Source organism: Aptenodytes patagonicus, chromosome 1, assembly GCF_965638725.1.
Source record: "Aptenodytes patagonicus chromosome 1, bAptPat1.pri.cur, whole genome shotgun sequence".
NCBI lineage: Eukaryota > Metazoa > Chordata > Aves > Sphenisciformes > Spheniscidae > Aptenodytes > Aptenodytes patagonicus.
In genome coordinates, this window is record NC_134949.1 from 90,929 (window position 1) to 117,396 (window position 26,468).

Below are 26,468 nucleotides of genomic sequence, written 5' to 3' on the forward strand. Positions count from 1 at the left end.
GAGAGGGATCCTGCCACTCAGCCCAAGTGACCTCATGCAGACAGGAATGGCCTCTCTCAGGGTCTCACTGCCTGGGTCCAGCCTGGTGAATACACACAGCTCATCAGCCGTGGGCTTGCAAAGAGATTCCAGCAGCTCTGGTAGCAACTGAGATCTGCTGGGGACATAGCCAAGGAGCTATGCCAGCAAGGACACTGAGACCTGCTGGGGTTGTGGGCCAAGGAGCTATGCCAGCAAGGACTCCTCCAGCGGCAGTCATGAACCAGTTTGGGAGAAGGGGCATCAGTTTTCTGTACCCTGATTTCCCTACAGCTGTCTCAGGTAAAAGCTTATCCATGGTTTAAGTTTGTGCCAACAGTAACTTCCCTGGAGACACCGTGAGTCACCCTGTGGGTCACCAGGCTGGAGCTCCTGCAGCTCTGAGGTACCTGCCGGAAGGCAGCACTGCCCTGCTGGTCTCCTCCAGGCCCCCCCCTCTGGTCAGCTGAACCCCTGCCTGGGACGGCTGTATGATCTCAGGGTAGCAAGAGAGTAAGATGCTGCCTCCTCTGTCTCATGGGATTTTTACTCCGGAAGGTGACCTAGGGACACCCCATGACTGGGAAGTCATGAAGCTGCAGGGAAGGGGGAGCCTTGTGCATCAATTGCACGGAGGGAGCTGCTGGGGCTCAGAAAGGGGATGCTGCCTCCTGGGGCGGCAGCCAGCTCAGCCCCACCCTTGTTGGGGTCCCTCCCCATGGGGCTGAGTTGCGCCAAGGGGGCCCTGCCCCTGCACAGCCCTTGCTGGATGAACCCCTGGGCAGCCGTGACGGGGGCAACTGGTCTCGTCCGGGCCACAGTATGAATCCCATAGAAGCCCAAGGGAATTTCCTCAGTTGTCACCTACGAGCAGCAGCACACAACATCACAGCACAGGGACACGGACATGCTACCGGGGCACACCAGGGCGGGAGGGGGACACTCACATGCCAGAGCAGGCGCCGCTGCCTGCTCTCAGCCAGCCGGGGCAGCGGGAGAGCAGGGAGCGGGACCAGCACGGGCGCGGGGAGACAAAGTGAGTTTGCTATGGGATGAGAACATGCTCACTTACACAACTCGCCCACCCTCCGGAGGCCAGAGGCGGTTCTAGACAGAGCAGCGTGGACATGCAGATGGAGAGCAGGAAGAGAGGCAATGAGAGAGAATGTTAGCTCCGGTCCGGGGCAGCAACAAGACGGAGAAGAGCAAACAAACTTCATCACGTGGCCCGAGGCCGGCACGGGGCCAAGGCCGAGTGGTACCGCAGGAGCCCAGCCACGCCGCGAGGCCCGGGCACCTCATCAGGGCCTCCGGTGCCGTGCGGGCCTGGGGGCTCCGGCGATGGCGTGCACAGCACAGCGGTGCCCTGCGCCGGGGATGGGGCAGGCCCCGCAGCGCCAGGAGCACCGGACAGAAAGGCTTTGCCATCTGGGCTGGGGCGTTCCCAGGGGCAGTGAGGGGACCCAGGAAATGGCTGACATGGGGCTTTTGGGGCCAGTGAAGGTCGGGACGTTCCACACCAGCTGAGGTTACGTCTGTGTGTTTACTACAGGAAATGGGACATTCATAATTGCATGAATTTGACAGCCAAAGCCTGAAGGATTCGACAGTGCTATTTGTAACAGCTGGAAGGAGAGGGAGGAGGAGGGGAAGAGACAGGGAAGGGACAGGACAGAGATTGGGGAAGGGCAGAAGAGGGAGGGGAAGGAAACAACATATGCATGAGAAAAAATGCCCCACAGCAAGAACAAGAAAGAGCGGCAAATACAGTTCAACATCTTTTCTGACTTTACCCAATAGCTGTGTTAAGTGTTTCACTTTCATGACTGTGAGAATAACAGCTACAGCTAAAGGTCAATGGCATATTAGGGCCTTGCAAGTGAGTTAGTGTTTCCCAGAGGGGATAATCACAGTTCCTCTGGTACGGAAGTTTGCTTGAATCCCTTGCTGAGGTCTGTGCTGTGCCAAAGGACTTGCCCTGGGCTGGCAGAGGAAAAAAATTCAACATTTGCTCTCCAGTGAGCAGGTGGGACACATTGCATCTCCTCGCCGGGGCAAGAGAGACCTTGCACCCGCTGCCTGGGTGCTGGGCTGCTCTTCTGAGCTTTCTAAACTTTCTTCTTGTGCATCGCGAAATCCCTCAACTGTGGCTATGGGGAGGGAGCGAGAGGCCTCATCTCACCCAGATGACATAGCCCCCTCCTCCGAGCAGAGACTCCTTGTCTCCCTCATCTGCAGTGCCAGGCCCCTCGCTGTATCAGGGGCTGTCAGCAATGGTTGGGTTTGGCACGGTGGCTACAAACATCAGATGATCACTGCTTTCCTTCAGAGTTTCATCCCTTTTCTGCAGGCAAAGCGGCTGCACACAGAATGGGAAGAAATGGCCAGGAGCCCTGCAGAGAGCATGGCCGCCTCGGTCGGGCAGCTGTACCGCTCCAGGCAGGGTTTGCTTGGCCAAACAGGGGACTGCAGGTGGAAAGCACTGTCGGGTAGCTGCTGCGGGTCACTAATAGCAGGGTCAAGTGAAGACTGTGCTGTTTCAGCCAGAGGATCTAGCCCAGTGCTGCACAGCTTGCAGTGGAGGCATTTGGGCAGCCCCAGGGCGGGCCGGCCAGCCAAGAGGGACACGTGGTTATCCCCTGGGGAATGGCAGGCACCTCCAGGGATGGTGTCCCGGCTGTGTCATGGTGACCAACCTGCTATGCTCGAGGAGTGATGTAGAAGAGCAAGAGGACTTCTAAACTCACTTTGAACACTCTCCCTCTCATGCTTCACCATACAAGAGGGTCTCGGCCTCCAGCTATGTTTTTTCTTGGGCAATTTTGCAGATGGTGCTGTAACTGGACTGCGAGTCTTTCAGCCATGAGCTCTCGCCTGCCTGTGCTCCATCGTGGAACAAGGAGAATCGGGAGCAAACCTGGGTGTCAGTAAACGTTTACAACAACAAGGTTCTGGCAGGGTCAGAGCATTACGGATGTAAGAGCTGCTTACACCTTAGCTAAATGTTACATCTCTCGTTGCAACAAGCCTGCTTTGCTCTCTTCTGATCTCTTCTTTGTAGGAAAAGGAAATTTAGGGCTAGTATCGTTAGGAGACTTTGTCTCCTCCTGTGCTGCCCCTGGGACTCTCCAAGCCAATCTCTTCCTAAGCTCTCACTGGAGAGTATGCGCAACCGTGGCAGATTGCCTACAGAACTGCTCCAAGGTAGCATGCAGGCCTCTTTCCATGCAGTTGCTTTGCCTCCTGTTTGTTGACAAAAGAACTGAAATTTGAATGGGTCCCTTCGTATTTCTCCATACAAAAGGAAAACCCCTTTTTCTGTGACGTCCACTTCTAGTGCACTAAAGCCCTGAAAGGAACAGCCCTTACAGCTCTTCTCCTGCGCTTGGGTGATAAAACAACTGCATCATGGGACCTTCCTGGAGCTAAAATCAGCAATGAGTGAACCCTGCAGGCTTTAACTCCTCCCTCTTTTGGGCCACTTCGGCAGTGACGCAATGTTGGTGGGACCCAGAGCTCTTCTCACCGAGGTCTAGACAACCCCTCACTGCTCTTCCCAAGTCTCGCTCTGGACAAGCATGAGGCAGAGTCGCGGTTTGCTCTTCTACTCACTCGGAGGGATGAGTGGATGAGCTGTGATTAGTAGATGTTAGTGACCAGATGAGGTGAAGCCAGCTGTGCTTGCTGTGACATGGACACATGCTGAGACTTGCTACCCACAATGCCCCTGTCTCCTTGTAGGCAATGCACGTCAACATCAAAAACAGATGCCCCCGGCCACCAGCGGCAGGAAGCATTGAGCTGGTGTTAGATCGGTATGTTACCTCGGATCGAGGGGAGCGTTTCCCTGCGGTAGGTGCTTTCTCAATTACTGCATTTTCACAGCACCCTCTAGAAACTCTTGCCATGTTTTCCAAATACCCAGCCTCCATCAGCTAATCTCTAAACGGCCTGTGCTTTCCCACTCCCTTGCTGTCTGCAGAGACATGCCTACGTGGAAAAGCCGCAGAGGTGGACCAGGCTCAGGAGTGCCCCATCCTCAGCCTGCCATCCTGCGGTGAACGCTGGGAAAATGCCATGGCAACCAGGGGGGAAGAGCATCCTCCGGCATGCCGCTCTGAGCTGCCAGCAAAACACGTGGCAAGCCCCCCTGCCGCCCGGGAGCCCCCGCTGCAGTGCCAGTGGCCCCACTGCAGCACGCCTCCATGAGCAGAAGCCTCCTCTCACAGGAAGGGGAGTCCATGGAGCGAAGGATGCAGTTTTACAGTTACCTACAGAGACGCATTAAGCATCTTTAAGTCCAGCTGCCGCAGCAAAGTAGGATGGAGACCTGCCAAGCCTCCATCACGGGACTGCAGGTTTGCCTTCCTCTTCGGTGGCTGCACCTGACACATGAGGAAAGGTGGGCTGCTCAGGGGAGCTCGGGGGCTCGCAGGACAGCATGCTGCTGCGAGCACCAGCTGGGACTCGTGTCTCCAGAAGCCGCAGGCGTTGTGGCTGTTAGCAGCCCGGCTGTTCCAGGCAGGGCTGCGGGGACGCCCTGCTTGACGTTGCCAAAGGATGCTGCTGTCGCCTGCTAAGGGGCTTCAGCCTCCTGGCACACCGAGGCCAGGGGCTGCTGCTGGCACCCTGCCCGGGACTCTGCTGCTCAGCTGGAAGGCCACCTCCTCTCCAAACCTCAGCGTAGTACAAGTAACTTCCCATATGCCCCAAACTCCCTCTAGGGAAGGCGTCGAGAAGTGCAGATCTCAGCTGGCCTCATCAATGCCAATCTCCAGCTTTTCATCAGCTCTCCATGGACAATTCCCTTGACTGTGGAAAGCAAGCTCAGCTCTGCTTTGTGCATGAGTTTAGACACCATGAAGAGACAAAAAGCCTACAAGGAAACAGGGGGTTGTATCTGCAGCGGCTGAAAGCTTGCACCAGAAATGTTACACCATTTAACTGAAACAGAATTAATTGATGAGTTTATATAGAAAGAGGTAGCTTTACCCTAGGAGCTAAATGCCTAAAGGGCTTATTTTTCTTCTCTCTCTCTTTCAGATCTGTAGAAATACAAAGCAGTTGTGGGTTTCCAGAACAGCACCTGAAAAACTCAGTTTTGCATCTAAAATTCTGCTTCACATGATACATTTGGCATGTTCGGCTGTTGTTTAAAGATAAACAAACAAGCAAACAAACAAACAAACAAAACCCTTTGCAAAGCACCCTCTAACCCAGGTTCTTGGCTGCATTAGCTGGAGCCCCAAACCGGAACCATGTTGACACTTCAGATGCTCTGGCTTGAGTCAACATGAGCTCACATTTAGCTTTAAAGGCTGGCCGATCAGCATCACACCAACCCCGTCAGCAGAGGTGGGAGGTTGAGATCCGAGTGTGACTATGCGCAATGAGGAATGACACAAGCCTGATGAGGCTGGATGGCCATGGCCAGTCACAGGACAAGGGGACAGTGCACAAGAATGCGATCTCAACACAGGGTTTAACGTTGCACATTTAACGCGTGAGTCACCCTGAAGCGCATGAGTTCACCCTCTGGTACTAATGCAGTTCTTCAGCTGGCATTTGCATCACTAGCTATGACTCACTGGATCACTAATCAGAAACGTACACCTCTCATTAGTTAGCATCAGCTTTATTGTGGTAATGGATGTCACACAATGAATCCATTTCAGCGTTCAGCAGCAGCTCTGAGCTGCGGGGTCCTTGCACTGCTCCTGCTCAGTGGAATGACTGCTCGGCATCTGCTGCTGCATGAGCTCTGTCCGGGGGTGGCTGGGAAGTTCAAGTCAGAGAGACGCCAAGATGTCGGGCCACTCTCCTGCAGCTCAGCTTAGCAAAGGCTACTGCGCGTTGGGACACTGGATCTTCAAGGATCCCATTCATGTGAAACATGAAGATAGCTGCTGCTGGCCTCATGTCAGCCTTCAGAGACTGATGCTATGTCAAAGTAATGGTCAGGGTAGCTCCCAGTGGAGCAAAGTTCGTGTGTCCCCAACTCAAGGGTCATCGCTTATTCCCATGGGACACTACGAATGGAAGTTGTCACTCTGCTCTGCTGTCACTGTCACCGCCGAGCTACGGCGTCTCGGTGAGGACTGTGCAGAAGGCTGTATGTCAGCAAGCAGGCACACTACTGCTTCGGGAGCAGAACCTTCCTCTGACAGCACGCAGTGTGTGAGCACAGCAGAGCTTCCCTCACCACACTCAGCCCTGGCTGGTCACACAGGGCCCGAGGAGCGTGGAGGATGGAATAAATATCGTCTCTATTGATTGCCTTAACTCTGACCTTACGTTCTCACTCTCAGTATTTCTTGGCCTCTTTCTCAGTCCCTCTTGTCAAATGTCCTCCTGTGGAAGACCGTCTTAGAAGGAGATACAGCCAGAGTTAGTTATGGAGAAAGCAGTTTGTGTCTTCTGTTCCTGGGGTCCCCAGCCAGGACCCTCACAGACCTCTGCAAGAGAAATGCACCAGGGCCTGCTCTACAGCCACCACATGCAAAGAGAAGTTACCTGCTCTTAGATGTAACTACTGTAAATTCAGAATTTCATGTGCTTAGAAACTCCAGCAATGAAACTTGCTACCGCAGGCAAGCTGCTCTGCCTGCTTCAGCAGCTCCTGTAGCCCCTGGAGGGGCACTGGCAGCTTGTGGATGGCTCCTGCAAGGACACCTCATCGTCCCCGAGTCCTGTGGAACTCCAGGACACCTCCGGCTCTAGGCAAGAGCTTCAGTTTGGCTCACGACCCTTTCTGAAGCAGAGCTAAATGTAAGAATGACAGAAAAAGTTGCAGCACAAGTCAGGCCACAGCCCTTTAGTCCTCCAAATGCCCCGTGGAGGGGCTGAAATGGGCTCTGGCTGCAGCATCACCCGGGCTTTCACAAAGCCTGGCCAAAGGGGTGCAGCACCCTTCAGCCCCTGAGGGGATGCTCAAGGGCCATCCCTGCGGGCAGCGGCAATCACGCCAGCGTGGTCCCACCTCACTCCTCCTTAGCAGCACTGCCGTGTTTAGGGGTGGCTGTTGTGGGAGGTTTAGGTAGTACTGTCGTTCTCAAGACAGGCCCAGGGACTGGAAAACATGTCCTGAAATGGGTCATCTAAGCTTATCTAACTGCTTTTTACATTATTTTCTGAATTTACAGCAATTTCATAAAAGAGAGGGATTTTCACAATGAAGGAGAGTGGCTGACAGCATTAAATATTCTATTTACAGCTGACTTCCTGGGAAATATTTCAAGTCTTTGACATCAACTGGGAGCATAAAAATTTCAGAGATGAAAGGCCATGACTTTCAGAAAAAAGAATGAGAACATTTAACTCTGCAGGACAGTTGAAAGTGCCAAACACAGGGTGGGTAAGGAGAGGAGGATGGACTGTACTTCCCTGGTGCAGGACGACGGGCTCTCTACAAAAGGTCACATGCAGCAGTATCATGTCACAGGGTAGGAGCTTAGGCAGGGTCTGCTGCTCCTGGGAGAGACGGGGGTGAGGGAAGCACACTGCCTACTGGAAGCACAGGAATCAAAGGAAAGCAGTGGTGGAGGACAGGAGGGGTTAAAGAGAGGCAGAGGATGGAGAAGGGGTGTCCCCTAGAATCCAGGGGTACTTAGACATCTCTGCCAGGAGGCTGCATGGAGAACAGCAGATCAGCTGTACGCGGTGATCTGGATGGACACGGGAGGCCAGGGAAGGAAAGAGGACAGGCAGCGGGGGGGCTGTGTTCTGACACTGCGTGGAGTCACAGGTGCTTTTCGCTGCTGGCTCTGGGAGACCAAAGGAGGCTGAAGGTAGAGACCCAGCAGCCCCTCCACCAACCCTGGGTGAGGGAGGGCCAGCTGGGCCCCAAACCAGGTCTCAGCAAAGGGCCAATGCCTGGCATGGGAAGGCTGTTTGAGATGCCATGCCTGGCTGCCATTAAAAGCTGGTAACGTCCAAGTTCTCTAGCGTCACTGAAGATATGCACAGTCAGCACTTTTAAGGAATATTAGGCATGGTGTGCCTGATTTCAGAAGGGTTCCCAAATGCAATTAAACTAAGTGCATTCAGCACAGGACCCCATGGTTCCTGACTGAGCAGTGCAGGGAGAAGGGACCACATGTGAGACACTGGTCTCCAGGGAATGCCCTTAATATGCATTTGGGGCCAAATCCAGAGAGATAGAACAGTGTAGCAGGGCAAGATCCAGAGATTTAATTCCACACTGCGGTCGTAACTACAAGTTTGGTACCTACCAAGAGGTGGATCACCAGTGCAGCCAGGCTGGCACTGCCAACACAGGCACTGGCAGGGAGACACGAGCCAGCTGAAGGATGGAGCTACATGAACACTCCCCTGGGGGTATGTTAGGATAGGACACTTTGTCCCTCCTGCTACAGCTTGAAACGTCACCAGCTGTGCTAGCACCACATGGACTTGTAGTGCATCACTGTGATGATCTGTTCAGAAAAACTTTTCCAAAAGAAGGGTTCCCCTTAGCTCAGAGCTCCCTGCTGAACTGGCACCTCGCTGACCCCCAGCAACCACCCAACGGTAATGCCGGTGGGACGTGCTTACTGTGGCTTTGCTACTGTGGGAGGTGTTGTGTGGCTGCATCTTGAAAGGGTAGAGCGAGACCGGAGATTTTGGGTCACTTTCTGCTGTAACTTCAAATTTCAGAGCCTTGTAAGAATTCGCTCTCAAATCTTGGGCTCTAATTCAGAGTTTTTTGGTTTAGTTTAGTTTTACAGTTAGGTGGGGATGTTGGGGTGAAAGTGTGGGGCAAAGTGGCCACCGCTGCCATGGGGGCAGCAGATCAGAACAAGTGCCAGGTGCTAGCAGGTCGGTGGGTGGCCTGGCACGGAGGAGACGCCAGGCAGAAGAGCAGCGCAGGGCGGCGCGAGGGACACAGAGAGGTCTGTGCTGCTCGGGGAGCATGACGGTCACAGCTCCAGCATGGGAGAGAGAACCGGTGTCTCCTGAGTGCCGTGAGGGATGAGGGAACCCAAGTATGACTTTGTAAGACAACGAGGCTCCTGCATGTCCTGGGGTGCCTCTGCCGTGACCTTTCAGATCTCCTGGGCCGGCCGGGCTCCACACAGATCTGTGCGTGGAGGAGGAGAACAAGGGGTGAGAGGATCTACCACGCTTAGGCGCTGCATAGATACCTCTGAGCCAGCAGCTAATCCACCGGCCCACACAGACATGTGTGACCCAGCGCTGCGCTCAGCCGGGTACGGCCGCTGTGAGCACCCACGGGAGGGATGCCCGGCTGCACCCCCCTGCCCGCAGCCATGCGTAACACCCCCCAGCTGCACCCTGCCAAAACACCTCCCTGCAGGTCACCAGAGCTGGCTCGTTCCAGAAACGGTGCCGAGCTCTGCCTCAGTGAACAAAGGTCGGGGTGGTGCTGCTGTGTCCTTTCTAAGGGCTGTCACAGACCACCCTCGTGACGGCTCCCGCTCAGCAGTGACTGACCAGAGCTCTAATACGTAGTCTGACAACATTTGGAGATCCTTTGAAATGAAAAGCACTAGAGAAACACACATTGTTATTAATTGTTCAGGAGCAAACATTTAGAAGTGAAACCCATGACTAAATACAGCAGCTTAACAATAGCATTGAGACAGAGGAGGAACATGAAACAACAGGAAGGCAATTTAAAGGGGAAAAGCAACAGTGCGAGCTCGCTACGTGTGCGGTGCATAGAGAGGAGCCATGAACAAATCACACCAAATTCTGGAAAGCATGTCTCAGCATGTCTCTCCCCGTCAGCTGAGAAGTCCTGACATCTCTGAAATGCCCCACAAAACACACCCTGGATTACTCGGCACAGTTACACTCTGCTTATGCACCTCCCTGTCCCCCTGGGTGCCTAAGCCCTGCACCCACCCTCTCCCCTGGCCAGTGACCAGCATCTTACCGTGCTGCGACCACAGGTGACTTCTTCCCGGGATCTAACGTGGACCCGGCTGGTTCCTCCCCCAGTGATCGTGTATCCTTATTCAGTTGCTGTAGTCGGGAACTTAGCTCACTGATCACAGTTGGCTTGTCATCATCAGCCCCATGGATTGGCCTGCTCTCCATGGGGTCCCCCCATAGCTTGGACCTTCTCTGAAAGAGGTAGCGTGGCCGGCCAATGCTGGCTGATGCCAGAGTGGCCGCATGTTGCTGGGAGATGAGCTCGCTGTCCGAAGACTGCTTCAAAAGTGGGTCCCTGAAAGTAACTGGCCCCTTGCTGAGCTGGGACTTGAGTTTTGGCTTTGGAGGCACTGGTGGCTTCTCGAGTATAAAAGTTTGTCCATCCGCAAAGGAAGTGTATGTGTCAGTAGGCTCCCCGCTTTCTGAGGACAACGTAGACATGCTGGAGACTGTAGAGATGGTGCTTGTGGTCTCCAGGTGATGGTCACTTGAACTTCTGGTGTCCACCTCTTCCACTCCCGAGTCTGCAGCAGACTCTGGGGCTACGGGGGCATCAGAGGGCTTCCCTGAGGGTGTTCCGCCAGTGGTAGAAGGTGCTACTGCTGCCGCTGGTATGGATGGCGTGCTAGGCGTAGCCAGGTGGCTGACTGGTGTGCCAGGGGTGGTGACCAGTACCCCGTTTGCAAACTCATCTGGTGGAGGCACCAGCCCTATCTTGGCCAGCTCCTCCCTGGTCTCTTCGTCACTTGAAGACAACTGAGCTGGTGGGAGGGTAACCGTGTAGGGCTCCACTTCTTCCTCCGAACTCCCTTGTCCCAGCGTCTTGTCAGAGGCTGGACTGACTGGAGGCTTTCCCACGGGACTGGGCTGGGTCTCTGCTTTGGGGGACTCTGCTGGCTCTGTGCATGCTTCAGGGACAGCTGGTTTCTCCTCTTTTATCTCAAGTCCTATCTCGTCTTGGCCATTACTTGTGGCATGAACCATGATGAGGCCAGCGGTCTTCTGCTGTGATGTATCCACTATGCTAATAATCATGGACTTCTTGTCTTCTTGTTTCTTCTCCTCCTTCCCAGGTGTTTCTGCTCTTGCCTCAGTTTCTTTTCTCAGTGTGGACGGAGTCCCCCACTGGCTCTTAGCAGGGGCCAAAGTCCCAGAGTCTGTTCCAATTGCCCCTTTGCCTCCAGGTGAGTACACAGGGGACACTAAGCTCTCCAACTCCCCCCTCTCTGGTTCTTTGGTTTGGATGTCCACAAACAGGGGTGCTGCTCTGTCTGAGTCTGGGCTGTGGATCGGGGTGGGCGACCGGGATGGGACTTGAGTTGAGAGGGCCCGTTCCCTTGCGGCCAGCGCAAGCGCCAGTGGTGAGTTTGGATCCAAGGGCTTTCCTGTTAGGGGGTGGATGAACGTTGAGGATGAGCTGCTAATTAATGGCTTTAAAGCTGAGACAGGGGAAGGCAGTAGTACATCTCGGCTTCCTAACAACCGCTCATCAATAGACCTGGACTGCTGCAAGGATGGCATGTCACTGCTGGGGGGGCTTCCTTCAATGGCCCCAACCGAGAGGAAGACAGTGGATTTCCGCCTCTCATCCAGACGACGGTCTCTGTCCTTCATGACTCCAGCGATGGCAGTGGCAAAGGGGATGCTTGTGGCTTCAACCTGAGCAATGCCGGTGTGGTGCTGATATTCCACTCCACTCAGGCGATGGCTCCTGCGGGTGGGAGAGGGCTCCCTTGTAAAGCCTCCGGTGATGGACAGTGCTGCTCTCTCCTGTGCATCCTCCACTTGTAACTGCTTAACAAGAGGACTCTTCTTTCTCTGTGGCTTGGTGGGAGCAAACAGGCTGACATTGAATTGACCCATGTTGGCATAAGGGTTGTCAATCACTCTCCCCTTCCTCTTCAGCTTCTCTGGAGGGGTTGCAGATGGGCCAGGCCGGGGGATCTCTGTTGGCTCCACGGGAAGATGAGAGGAATCCTGTAGGATTATCATGGATCGGGCCCTCTTCTGCCTTTCAGGGTAAGGAATGGAAGTCCTTGCCTGATCATACATCTCAGCTGCACTAATGACCTGCGGGAGTCCATGGAGTTTAGCCTCCAGGCTTGGCTTAAAGCTTGATCTTATGGTATCATAAGCTCTTCCTGGGGGTGGAGGTGGCGAGAAGGATGGAGGGGGGCCTGTGTCAAAGTAATATGGAGAAGGAGGTGGGGGTGGGGCTGTTTGAGGTGGTGGTGGAATCCCATGTCCTTCCCTAACAGTGTCTTGCATCGATGTGCTCCGGGGAAACTTCCCATCTAGCAAAGAAGCAGCAAGTTTCTCGTCTTCACCTGGAAAGCAAGAAGAACAGTGAAGTCAGAGAGGACATCTCTAGAGAATCCAGAGCACGACAGTTGCCGCAAATTGGATATATGACATCCCTTTCTTCCGTCCACCCCACTTTCTTTCTGAGGTGACTTTCCACTTCATCTTTTATTTGCTTGGTGCAAGCGTTTGCAGTTTGGCCCTTTGCTCATGTTCACTTGGCACAGAAAGGCGGCTGCAGACTCTCACAATGTCTTACATTGTTTTAAATCCACCAGACAGTTGTGCCCAACACCTTCCAGCCAGGCTGAACACTCTCCAGACCAACGCAACAGTGACAGAATGGAACACTTGCTTGATCAAACCTCCCGACACCCAACTGCCAACGTGTGAGACAGCTGAGTGCAACCAGGTTGTGCAATTCACAGCAAACAGTGCCATCTCCCATGTGCAGGTTCTCTCACTCTCCCGCTCGCTGTTCTCGTGTCACACTTCCCCCCTTTCCCCCGAGGGGTTACATATGCTTCAATGTGCTAGACTGAATTCAGAAGCAGGGTCTAGCAGAAACTTAAGTTATGTATTTCAAGAATTGGAAGTACCCAAGGAAGCCAGATTCTGCCATCCTTACTATTAACTTACTACCTGGGTGCACAGCAAGAGCTTTTTCAGGTACTTGTAATACTCAGCGAAAGAGTATGAGAACCTCGCTAAGTAAAGTAATAGGAGGAAAAAAACCACTAATATAGCAAGTATGGTGCAAGTACTTGCATGGATGCTAGTTAACCAGCCTAGCTTGCTCCAGCCCTCTGCATGAGCCTGCCCCTCTTCACCAAGTCCTGCCTTGCTATGCTCATCACTTACTTGCCATACCTCCTTCTTTTCAGTCACAGTTCAGCTGTTTTCAAGGTTTCAAATTGCTCTTGAGAGAATGCTCAGGATGGCAGAAAGCCATGTCTTGGCACAGCAGCATGGTGGCCACCTGCTTTTTTGGCTCTAATGCTTTTTCTGTAATGTCCACCAGCATTCAAAGTGCTTTGGCAACTGTGCCTTGTATTACACATTAGCAATTTCACCAAATGCCTGCAGATGCAGAGTCTGCTGGGAGAAAAACAGAATATTTTGGCCAGTGAGCACTGAACTTTACATCTCATCGTATTGATCAATCACTATGTTCAAAGCCATGCTATTTTTGCTGAACACAGTTTGGGGATTTTTAATACCAAGGTAGCATAATGAACTGGAAGCACGAAACAAGTTCAAAGAGAGACTGGACAAAGCCGTGGAGGATGCACTTTTTGTGGGCTATTATGTGCACAGAAACCTCTGAACTGAAGACAGTAGCTGCCTGGGTGAGTATTCAGGAGAAATATCATATCCTTGCCCTGTTTTCGCTCTTCCCTGGGCATCTGCTTAAAAGCAATGCTTAAGACAGGATCCTGCACTAGATGGAGCCATGGTTTGATTCAGTATAGGCATTGTCATATTCTTAACAGCATGAAGATCCAAAAAAAAAGTCATGCCTTTATGCTTATTTCTACTTCTCACCTGGGAATGGCCAGGAGTTAAAACAAGGAAATTTATGCAGCAGAGCTCTGTTACCATGCCCAGACTGTTACAGAACATGGTCTAGTGCCATTAGAGCTTGTCTTAGGGATGTGCTGACCATCCTGTAGATAGGTACTACTCTGTCAAGTACAGAGCTATTTCGGGAAATAAAACTGGAAAGCTGGTTGGTCTTTCTCAAATTTCCTGATCTGCAAAGAGCAGACTGGCCAAGTGGCTGCCAGGCCAGAGGAGACACTGACTACCAACAGTCACTGGCTGCTGCAAATCCTCGGCTGTCGACCGTGAACAGTGAAAGTTGTACGTGTGGTACCCCCGTTCTACCTGTGAGCTCACAGTCCCTGCTGTGAAGATCTTTTAATATGTTAAAAGCAAAGTATTTCAAGTGAAGGAAGGGTGAAGGGGACAGTTAGATAATCTAAACATATTCATGGCATAGGTATTAGTTTTTGTTTTACTTTACATACCTGCTTCTACAATTACTCATTTTATTCTCTCTGTTCCTCACTTGTTATTTTTCTCTGCACAAGCATCTCTCCTCCATTTTTTTGAGGGGAGCACTATGGAAAATGATATCTGAAGCACTACCAAGTTCAATGACCAGCTAGAGATCTCAGAAGGACCTAGACAGGCTAGAGGAATGGGCCAGCAAGAACTCCATGAATTTCAACAAGGACAGATGCAAAGTCCCACACCTGAGACGGAAGAACCCCTTGCAACTGGACAGGCTGAGGACTGGCTGGCTGGGAAGCAACTCTGGAAAAGAACTTGGGGGGCTTGGTATGCAGTGAGGTGAACATGGGCTGGCCCTGTGCCTCAGCAGCAAATGTCAACAGCATCCTGGGCTGTGTGAACAGGAGCAAAGGCAACAGACAGAGCAAAGAGGTTACACCTCTCACTCCCACTCATGAGACAACACCTACAACACTGCATCCAGTTTTGGGGTCCCCAATACAAGAAATACATCAACAAACTAAAGGGAGTTCAGTGGAGAGCCACCAAGACAGTCAGGGCTGGAGCTCTTGCTCTGTCTGGAGAGGCTGAGAGAGCTGGGCTTGTTCAGCCTGCAGAAGGAATGGCTTTTGGGGGGACCTAACGGCAGCCTTCTGGTACCTACAGGGAGGTTATCAAGAAGATAAAGCCAGGCTTTTCACAGTGGTACATGGTGGGAGAACAAGAGGCAACGGGCAAAACCGAAATGAGAGGTTCTGGCTGGATAAAAGGAGAAATTTTATGATGAGGACAGTCAAGCAGTGGAACAGGCTGCCCAGAAAGGGTGTGCAGTCTCCATCCTTGGAGGTTTTTGAGACCAGACTGGATAAAACCCTCATAGCTGACCCTGCTTTGAGCTGCAGGTTGGACTGGAGACCTCATCCTTCCAACCTGAATTATCCTTTGATCCTACAACAGAAGAAGAGTGGCTTCATTCCAGTTCTGGTTCCCAAGCTGACCATCTCTACAACCCTGCTCCTTGGAATAGCTGGAATTCATGACTGTTCCCTGTGAAAATGAACATCTCCTATTGCTCCTCAGCAAGAAAATCAACACGCAGGAGAGATCACTGATGGGAGAGGTGGGAGGAAAGCAAATTCTTGGCAGGCGCTTTCTTCACTACCTGCAACTCACCATTCTGACACAGCTCCTCTGCTCACTGTGTCTGTGTGCTTGCCATCCGAGTCCTGCATAAACAACTACATCCATTTACTCATCTGCCTCTCCTCCTCTCCATGCAGCTTGCTCACTCCCTACATTCTGTTGACGACACTGCCTCGATACTCCACTTCTCCATCTCTCCTCCAGTCTTGCAGATCAAAGGCACATCTAGCCCAGCGTGCTGCCTGGCAGCGGCCAATAATAATTGCCTGAGGAAGCATATAAGAACACAGCAAGCATGCAGTGCTGCTTCGCCCCTCCCAAATACTCTGTCAGCTTCCAGCAATTTGCTGATCAAGAGCTGGCTGAGTCAGACTGCCTTTGTGTTTAACCCTTGGTGGACTTTCTTCTTCCAGACACTTGGCAGTGCTCTTTGAACTCACGCAAATTTCTCACACTCCCAATACCCTGCAGCAGTGAGCTCTGCAGTTTACTAGCACCGTGTGCAGAATTACCTCCTTTTCTTTCTTTTGAAACTACACCTATCAGTTCAGTTTAATGCCCATCCGGTCTGTAAAGACCTTTTACAAGGCTTTCTTTGAATTGTGTTGCTGTGTTATTATGTTCTCTTATGCAAATCATTCACTACCCATTCCTACTGTAATAGCAAATTTTGTAAAATACAGTCTTCATGATAGGAAGAAACTCCTCACTGATGTTTAAATGTGATCACATGGGCAAAATGAAACCTCTCCCTTAACACAGAAGCATCTGTTTATGGTTAAGCATGAGACTAATCATTGCTGAGTTTTATTTACTGTCTATGCAGGATATAGTTCTGCTCAGGGAGTCTCCAAAGTTGAACAAAGGCAACCAGTAATCCCTTGGGAGCAGGCTTGAAACCTGATGTCTTGATTAAGTATTGAATTTATGAATTGTGTTCAATCCTTGCAGAGCAGGCTGGACTCTGCACAGACACCTGCAGAGGTAATGAGCATACAGCCATACAGAAATCCCCCTGGTGAAAGCAGTGCTGAGGACAAGGGTCCTCCTAAAAGGTGAGGGACCAGCTACATGACCGGTGAAACCACCCTGGCGGTTTTTAACTTGAAACGGAGAGAGAAGCTATTTGAGTTTATCTAAAATACTGGTAGCTGAAAGCATGGTGCTCTTTTATCCAATTCCACTCCTGACTAAAATGTTAACAGCTAATTACTTGTCGTAAATATGTTCATTTTTCACTTTTATCTTAACACTTGCCTGTTGCTAAATGCTGCGTGGGGCAATGGGCCACGACTCAGGGGATGGGTGGTCTGCAAGAGAAAGAGCCTGACCAACTCCTGCAGCGTTTGGAGCCCTTCTAAAAAACTCAGAGGTACCCAAGAAAGAGCAGAGCGTCTCTCCACCAATGTGTGCACCCACAGAACAGGCTATCAGCCAACACGAAAAGTCTCCAGTGATGAGCCTCAGCCAGACTCTCTCTAACATGCAGCACGACACTGGGGGAAGGCAGTTCCTTTAAATTTGTAGCATCTGAACTAGATTGTCCTTTCATTCTGACGGATCTCAACCCAGCAATTACTGACTTGCCGTTTGCTATTCCCCTGTGTCGCCGGAACATGCATGGCGTCTGTGCTCTGTTTCCCGGCACACTCTGCTGCCAGTGACCGAGCGCTCCCACCTCCTCCAGACCTCAGCCCTCTACCACACACCGATGGGCTGCCAGATGAACGTGAAACCTTGTGAGCTATTCCAAGTTCTCCAGAGGGATGGTGGAGGTGGGGCTGACCTCTGAGAAAAGACAGCATCTGTCAGTCACAAATGGCACGACCCTTTGTGTGCTGCCTGTGACCTCCCTCTGTGCCTGGTCCATCTTGCATGTACATAACTGGAAGATTAAACTTCAGTGACAAATAAACAAACCTGTCCCTTTGCTAACTGTCATCGAGATTCTGTCTCTTCAAACAGCATATACTGTGTCTTCATCATAGTGGGGCATATATGCTTCCTACAAAGAGCAACAAGACATCACCAGGATCAAACTGCAGAGGTCGGTGCATGCAGGAATAAAGGGCTTGAGTCAAAATGGAGTCTCCAGCGACCAGCAAAGACCAGCAAAGAACCCCACCTCCGAGCACCCAGAGTAACTGGTCTGAAATGAGAATCACGCGCCCGGGTGCATGCCCGAAGTGCAGCCTGGCAATGCCACAAGCCTCAGGGCAACCCTTCTCTGCAATTCACAGCATGCTCAATGCATTATTAATCTCCAAGGAAAACACAAAAACTCTCCATAATGCTTTTGGGCCTGTTGCCATAACAGCCTAAATCCCTGTGAGAATCTAACTCTGTGCATTAATTTGGGCTCGCTAATGAGGTGGCTCTCTCCAGAGCACACGCCACCATTCCCAACCTTGCTTTCCCCATGCAGGGATGGCAGAGCAGCTCCCAAAGCCACCCCTGAGTTAGAGCAGAAAGGTGCCAAGTGCCACAGCTATGCTCATGTCCACAAGTGGAAAGCAGGTGAGCATCACCGTCCTCGGATGCGCGGGGCTGGCATCAGCTCCAGGCAACAACAGAACTGACAGGAGGAGGAGGAAAGCCCACTGTCCTTCAGAAAGCAGTGAAATAACAGTACTGTGCTGGCTGCTAAGGCACAAAGCTTAAATGGCAGCTAGGGTGAACCTGAGAACCTGTTTAGAAGAGGGGAAAGCATTGGGAGTTCACCCAGGATCTGTACAGGGAGCGATGGCCCTGGAACAGGATCGCGGAGGGCTGCCAGCCCTGGTGGCAGAGCTGCCCCCACCCTGCCAGACCTTCGTGCAGCCAAGTAAGGATGCACACTCACCCCCCGAGCTGGAAGAGCAGGAGCAGCCCAGCATCCTCAATGTCCTTTTGAACACCAAGTCACCCCTTATTTCCTCAGCAGTGACAGTGCTTAGTCAGTAAGGTGCATCTGCCACCTACAGCCAGCGCCTGCAGCCCGTCGTGTTTCTAATTGACATGGGGACACACACTACTTCTATCTGTGCAAAACCACCATCTACACCATCTTGAATTTTCTCAGGGGAGAGACTTAGCAAGTACCATGATGGTTCTGCAGACTTTCAAGTGTTTTTAACTTCTGATGCTGAAGCAGATGGCATGGTAGCTATCTTGGAAGTCTGACAGAGATTTTCTTTTCTATCAGCCTCCCCACTGCAATGCATTCCTTTTCTTCACATTTTTGTTGAAATATTTCTTCCGTTCAGCTTTCTTTGTAGCCAGTTGAGGGTTAACTACCTTTGTCTCAAGGAATTTTTAGATGCAAACATGAAATGCTTTGATCTTTTGTCACAAGTCCCTGGGAATCTAAACCAGCTGTGTAATATGCAAATAATTCAGAGCTTTTCTTCACCAAAAAAACAAACCAACCAACCAACCCCTGCTTATTTTTCATCTAGTTCCTTGCTTTTAGTAGTGATTTTTATCATGAAGTCAACTGACTGTACAGCATATGAGCCTGTCATTGTGGGTGTGAAATGACAGCTCAAGAAGGACTTCTAAAACAAGCCAATTGCAACCCAATTTCTACTGTTTGGCCGCTTTCTATTTTAGCTTATTTGGAATTCCACAAAAATTAGCTGGTTTCTAAGAGGCACTGCTTTTGGTGTGTATTGTGGCAGGCAAACGGGAAAGAAGAAATTGCTGTCCCCTCATCAACAGAATTGTTCCCTTTCGGTGCAGACAGACGCATGCCATTCTTGGATCAAGCATAATTAAGAGCTATGTGTGATTTTTTTCTTGTATTTATTGTCGGGTTGTGCTTGGATGCTGTGCTCGTGACAGCTGCAGCCATTCCTGCTCAGAAACAGGGCATCTCCAGGTCTGTTTTTAACCTTCCTTGATGCAGATTTAATCTAGTGTTTCTAATCCCCTTACTGCACGGTGTATGTAGCTGTAACGGCTGGGAATCCTGCACAAGGATCAGGGTCTCAATGCTCTAGGTGCTGAACAAAAAAGATGTACATGGAACGTTACACTCTATGCTCATGAGCATATAAACCCTACACACAACCCAACAAACCTTACAGTTGTATAAACCCTACAAACTTCGAATCCCTCTTCTCACCGTTCTCTGCGTGCAGAGATCCTTGACAGCATACCTGCACGAGTGTCACACAACAATGTGTAGCTTTAAAAGGAACTTCTTCAGTCATTGACTCTGCTTTCAGAGGCAAAAAGGAGCTCCTTATGAGCAAGTATTTCATATTTAATGAATACTTTTCCAGTTTATGATCTATTACTGGGTTAAGATGCTATTTTACACAATAGATCCCCTTTAATATGATTTCCAGCTCTTTGTGGCTTGATTGAACCTTGAACAACTTCTGCTTAGAAGCATTTTCACAAACATTCTCACACATAAAACAAACGTCTAGGATATAGTTTGCAAAATAAAGATGCACTTCAGACACCACTGGCCACTGCATGCTTGTCTGCCAGGTAGCTGTACACCTCAACGGTCACTAGATACCTCTTATAGCCAATGGGCACTTGTGTGGGATTCACCTCTAAGATCAAGACATCAGATAAATCATGTTAAAAGTGCCTATTTCCCTCTGGTCACTACAGAGGGTTCCTGGGCACCTTACTTGGATGGAGATTTCCGCATTTTTAACATGTAAGGCTGGATGAGCTGAATCCCATCCTGCATGTGCTATTGATCATTTTTACCTTCATGAGAAAATTAACAGGTTACTTCTACTCTAGCAAGTCTGTGGGTCGGTGCTGTGGTGATCCCAAGCACCAAGGCAGCCAACTCTGCTCCCTTTCTACCGTGTACATTAACAGTATTGCAGCATACGAGCAACTAATTAATGCCTACATTCGCTTCCTACACTGTATAGAATCATAGACTCATAGAATAGTTTGGGTTGGAAGGGACCTCTAAAGGTCATCTAGTCCAACTCCCCTGCCGTGGGCAGGGACATCTTCAACTACATCAGGTTGCTCAGAGCCCCGTCCAACCTGACCTGGAATGTTTCCAGGGATGGGGCATCCACCACCTCTCTGGGCAACTTGTGCCAGTGTTTCACTACCCTCAGCGTAAAATATTTCTTCCTTATATCTAGTCTAAATCTACCCCCCTTTAGTTTAAAGCCATTCCCCCTTGTCCTGTCGCAACAGACCCTGCTAAAAAGTTTGCCGCCATCTTTTTTATAAGCCCCCTTTAAGTACTGATAGGCTGCAATAAGGTCTCCCCGAAGCCTTCTCTTCTCCAGGCTGAACAACCCCAACTCTCTCAGCCTTTCTATCATCTGCTCAGCCCAGGTTCTAGTTTAGCTCTTCAGTTAGGGGACCTTTCTGCCTGTAGACTTCATGGCAGGACAGCAGTGTTACCAAGACGGTGTATAAGTACACACCAGGGCAGTCCATTAAACACCCACTATTTTTTTTTTTTTTTTTAAGATTCTCTCTCCTAGTTTGTTTTTCAGATTAATCATACACACATTTGATTATTTCTAGCTATCTACTACTCTCAGACCAATCTCACGTGGGACTACAGGTACCAGCCGCTCTCATACAAACACAAATGTGAGGCATGTATGCACAGCAATTCTGTGGCTCTGTACATTAAAAAGTACATTTTGAATACTAACCCTTGCATTTTTTCAACTAATTTTTACATTCTTGCTGAGATTGTGCGGCTCTCAGCTGCAGCTTGAAGCAGAATTTACTTTCTAGTCACTTATTTTGTGTGTTAAACATACAATTTGTTTTGGCATCACCATTACTATCAAATGATGCCTTGGGGTTACTTAAAATTAGCGCTTGCCACACAGCACACCACCTTTCTCTCTGCCCCCTTTCCTCCTGCCCCTCAGCTTCTCTACATAAGTGATAACGCACTCTCCCCAGCTCCGACCTGCACAGCCCTCAGACCTTGCTAACACTGTGGCTTGGTGTTACCACCTGGATGAAACCCACTGATACACAAAATCAAGATAAGAAAATGAGACCCCCATACTGTCACTGTGCCACCAGACCTTGTTCACTCTGCCTCATCCTCCCATCTCCCTCCCCCAGCATATTTTTGGTTTTAGTTGCACTGCAAACCTTTTGGGACAGGCTCTGAAGATCCTGACATGGCCCATAGACGAGTGCCCGTTCCAGGCCCTGTCCTGTTTTTCCTCAGAAAAAATTCAGTTACCTGCTCCATCATCTCAGTTTGTTACAGCTCATGGTTTTACTCTCAGCACAACCCACGTGTTCAGCACACTGCATGCCCAGCTCAGCCGGTACATGGTCTGACAGAAAATCACCCACCAACCCTCATTTGCCAGCACAGAGGGTGGGAGAAACTCTCCTATCCCTGGCAGTGCCGTAAAGAGACTGAGAGACCAAGGGACCTCTGGAGGCCTCTGGTCCAACCTTCTGCTCAGAGCAGGACCACTGTCAGTATTAGAACAGGTTTATCAGGATACATGCAACCTTCAAAGTAGAAATCACATTAAACATCCCCTCCAAAGGTCTTTAGTTACAAGCCAGTAGAGAGGGCTGAGTCTTTCCTCCTGGTTTCTGTGCCGGCAAGAATGCTCCACGGGGACAACCCTTCCTCTTTAGGAAGGGATTTCCCCCCTCAGTTTGCCTTACCTACAGATTTTGTCCGTGGAATTCCTTTGCGCAGTGAAACGTGGGGCTTCTCAGCTCCCGCAAGGACCCCCGAGTGTGCTGCCATACCCTGGCGTTCAAAGAGTGACTGGAAGAGAAAAAAGGAAATTTCCATTCTGGACATCAGCGAGACTCAGCTGAAAGGACACAACACTTCATCTCAATCTACCTGATCCTTCTGACTGCGGGTGAAGCTGGGGCTCTACCCCCATGTCAGTCTGTACGTCAGACCCTGTCCCTGCTGCCCTGCGCCTGCAGCCGGGACTGCCACAGCCCCAGGAGGGGAGGCTTCCCTGGGGACAAGGACGAACCCCTTCCTCACCTCTACCTTCAACAGTCCATCTATCTTCCATGCTGCCCCATCCAGCATGTCTCCAAAACCTGTGCTATTGCCCTTTGAAGGGTTAACCCTCCCTCCCTTTCTCCAGCTTGCCTGCTCCCCCTTGCCTGCCTGCTCCCCCCGCCGGCTCTCAGGCGCTTTGTGCCCAGGGTGGGGTGGCACAGTGATGCTGACTCCAGCAGCAGCCTTCCTCCCGTGGGAAGGCTTTGCTCAGGCCAGTCTCTGCTCAGAAGCAGCCTGTCCTATTTTACCTCCTGCTCCAGAAGCTGCCTCCCACCGCCTGCAGCACTTTCACAATCCAGACAGCCTGGAGCTGGCAGCCCCACTCCTACTCCATCCATGCTTCCCCTCAGAGATGGCGTTTTTCTCTTCTTTGATTCCTCCTAATTTCCAGCTTCACATCCAGAAAATTGCAGCCAGACTATGCTTGCCGGCTCAGCTTTCCACACTCCTTCAGATCCGCTCTTACGTCCTCCCCGTGGCAATCCCGTACTGGTGTGCAGCTGCCAAACGGCCTGGGTCAGCTCCTCCACCACCTGCCCAGACTCCTGCTCTGTGTCTCCATCTCCCCCCACTCTCTCCTTCCACTCCCCTGGGGAAACCCACTCCCAAATGTGAGTCTCAGGGCTGGCAGTCAGTGTCTGTCACAGCGTGATGTGCCCTTCCCTCTCCCACCGCGAGCCCTCCTCTCTCACACTGATTTCTGCTGGCGTGATGCGCCGGCTTGTTGGTCGCTGCTTCACAGTGGCTGCCCTAGAATCTGCTTCGACAATGTCTGCTCTCAGCGCGGGCTCAGCTGCTGCCAAAATCTCATCCAGTTTCTCTGAAAATCCAAACGTAAAAGCAAACGGGTTAGCAAGGGCTGCTGTACTGAGGCAGCTCCCCTACGACAGGCCCATCCCCTGCAGCGTGGCTAAGCAGGGAGCGAACATCCCCGTAGGGAGAGTGATTCCTAGGCCTGTTGAGCACAGAGTGGAGGAAGTGGCTGCTCAGTCGTCTCCTCCCCAGCCAGCGGCTAACAAAGATTTTGGAGGTGTTTCTGGAGCCGCCCACCCACCACAATGCACAAGCAGGCACCGGCCTGGCTCAGCTGGGGGACCCACAGCTGACAGCCCAGTGCGGTAGCACCGCACCGTGCCACTCTCCTACCCCAGCTGAACCTGGCGCATCCGTGTGGCCCAGGCACCCCTGACCAGCCTGCCTGACCTCTGGGGTCTGACCTGCCAGCTCCCAAGGCGGGGGGACCGCTCCCAGCTGCGCTGCGCTTTGAGGAAGCCTCAATCCTTACATTAAAAGAGCAAATTTTTGCCCAGATATATTTTTGATATTCAGAATGAGACCGAGTCCGCCCCTGCCGAGTCACCATCACTGGAGGTATTTAAAAGACATGTAGATGTGGCACTTAGGGAGATGGTTTAGTGATGGACTTGGCAGTGTTAGGTTTACGGTTGGACTTGGTGATCTTAAAGGTCTTTTCCAACCTAAATGATTCTATGATTCTAATTGGGCGAAGCAGGGTGTGGGCAGCGGCTGCGCTACGGCAGGTAAGGGGAACCCGAGTGCCGCAGTGACCACAAGCGATGCAGAAGTCCATGGGACTCAGTCCGGCTCCAGCACAACCAGTGTCACTCCAGTGTCTGTTTGGGACAAACTAGGACATTTCCTCCCGAAGTGGACTCATGTGCCCCAACGGCCCTGACGGGAGTAACCAGGCCCCCACGCACCCCCGTGTCCACGGGCCCGGGAGCTCTGGGTAAGTGCAGGCCGGGGGTCTCAGTGCCCGCCTGGGCTGTGGTGCAGCAGCACCATTTGCAGAGCTGTCATGGCCATGCCTGTGCCGCCATGGGCCTGACTCACACACTGACTCCCAGGCTTGACCTTGGCCCTGCCTCGCCACCACAGGCTTGCCTGCAGACCTCTGGGCTACACCTGACCCTGGTTAGCATCACCAGGGCAGACCCTGACCCGGCTCCCAGCCTGACCTCGGCCCTGCCTCATCACTACAGACCTGCCTGACGGGCTGGACTCGTGGTTGAAGGTGACAGACCTCGGTCTGCCCTGCCCAAGGTGCTCAGGGCAGTGGGGCCCGTCAGGCCCCCGGCCGTGTGACCATATCTGTCTTTCGGGGAGCGGCTAGCCCTTGCTGCTCCCCCAGCCTGCAGAGCAGCCCCGGTCTGCAGCGCTCACAACACTCGTGCCAGGAGGGTGTACACTCACTCGGACACAGCACCAGTCCCGGCTGCCGCTGGGGTTTTGTCTGGGGCTGTAAAACACCCTGAAACTCAGGACATTGGAAACAGCAGGCAAATGCTGGCCACTGTCACCACTGACCCCTTCTGAGCTCCCTCCACGTGGAGCCAGACAGGGTCCAGCAGAGCCGAGCTAACAAAGGCTGCTGGGCTGGTGCTCAGCCCGGGCAGGGTCCATTCAGGTGTGGCTGCCCCCTGCTCCTACAGCTCCCTGGGCCAGGCAGGGTTGAGTCTGTCGGCTCCATGTCATAAATGGTGTCACCTGGCACTGGAGCACGGCCATCACATTGGCATGGTGCTGCAGCTGATGGGTCTGCCTTAGCATTCATCAAGACTGGATGCCTCTACCTCCATGGCACAACCAATCCACCGTCCCAGTAAATTGCCCAGGGAGAGAGGAGAACACGTGCAGTGTTTGTCCTGTAACGCTGACAAGCTCTGCCTGTGTTCAGGTAAGGCTTGTAAACTGCTGGGCTCTTTCCAGCCTGGCTGTTGAACTTGGGACTGCGAAATGTCACCGCTGTGGTGCAGGAGCTGCTGATCCTTGTGACCCGAGCTACCTGGAGAGCTCTGACCATCAGGCCTGTATTCCTACAAAACACAGGCTGGGGCTAATATGACTCATGGGCCAGCTTCAGTACCTCCACACACTGTGGCCACGGCAGCTGTCCGCGTGGCAGTTTCTAAGCCAGCATTCCTGAATTACAGAAACTGAAAATGAGTCCCAAACGTTTCAGAAGCCCAGTCTGTGGAGGAGCAAGCCCTACACCAACACAGACGCCAAGTGGTCTTTGCCAAGGGGACTTAGGTGTCCTCTGAGGCCAGCACCCTTGGTGGCAGGTATCCACCAAGGCCCTGGGACTAAGGACCTGCACCTGCTCCAAGGAAACAGCTCAGGCCAGCTCCTGAACTTCCTCAGCACAAGACCTCCTGTAGCCAACCATCCTTGTCTCTGGGGGACTTCATAGTTCCTCTTCCTCACTGCTGTGTGACTCGCATGCTGCGCTCACTGCAAGAGGTGTGGGGTGGTTCAGCCTGCTCAGAGGGGAGCTGGCTCATCCCTTGCGTCCAAACACTGCTGAGCAACTGCATGGACCTCTGACAGCCAAGCCTCAGGAGGAGATGAGCCATGGGCTGATTCTAAAGATGACCATGTGCTGGAAACCTGCCTCATCGGCGTCTCTGGAAGCTGCTCTGGGCAGCCCTGTAGTGATGTTAGTTTGGAGACCCCAGTGATGCGGGGTCCCCAGTCCTCTCCACCTGCCTCCGCTCCTGGCTTTATTCCACTTTCCATCTCGTAATGCCATTAGAGCGCAGGGATACAAATCACCACTAACTGCACTTTGTATCTGCCATGCCTTTGAAGGAGATGGAAGAGCATTCTGGAGTGGATCCTGCCTGCCTCCAGGCTGCTGGGGCGGGGGATTGAGGCAGTGCTGGAGCCGCCCTGAAAAGAAGGACCCCCCAGGAATGGGTGCACCCTAATGGCTCTGGCTGTCCAAGGCGTCAAGAGCTCTCCACCACACACTTGGAGACAGCTGTCTTCAATGTCAGGACATCCCTGGTGACCTTCAGATGATCATTCTGATCCATGAGGTGGTGAATGCCCCATCCCTGGAAACATTCCAGGTCAGGTTGGACGGGGCTCTGAGCAACCTGGTTTAGTTGAAGATGTCCCTGCCCACGGCAGGGGGGTTGGACTAGATGAGGGTCCCTTCCAACCCAAACTATTCTATGATTCTATGGGACCTCTGCATTGCCTCCACCTCTGGGTACTGACCGATCTGCTCGGTATAGAGGAGCTCTGGGGAGGTCCCTCAGAGACCTCCCGCTTGTAAGCCCTGCTCAGCTTCTTT

At 52.0% G+C, this 26,468-nt stretch overlaps 1 protein-coding gene across 2 annotated transcripts in view; it reads right to left on the reverse strand.

Moving 5' to 3' along the window:
• SHANK3 (SH3 and multiple ankyrin repeat domains 3) overlaps nt 1-26,468 on the reverse strand; it is a 404,972-nt gene that overhangs the window by 15,720 nt on the left and 362,784 nt on the right. For both annotated transcript variants that reach the window (XM_076341473.1, XM_076341380.1), the window contains 3 exons: nt 23,059-23,186; nt 22,006-22,111; nt 9,917-12,242 (listed from right to left, as the gene is read on the reverse strand). In XM_076341473.1, the coding sequence (XP_076197588.1) occupies nt 9,917-12,242; nt 22,006-22,111; nt 23,059-23,186 (2,560 nt within the window). The remainder of the gene's footprint in view (nt 1-9,916; nt 12,243-22,005; nt 22,112-23,058; nt 23,187-26,468) is intronic.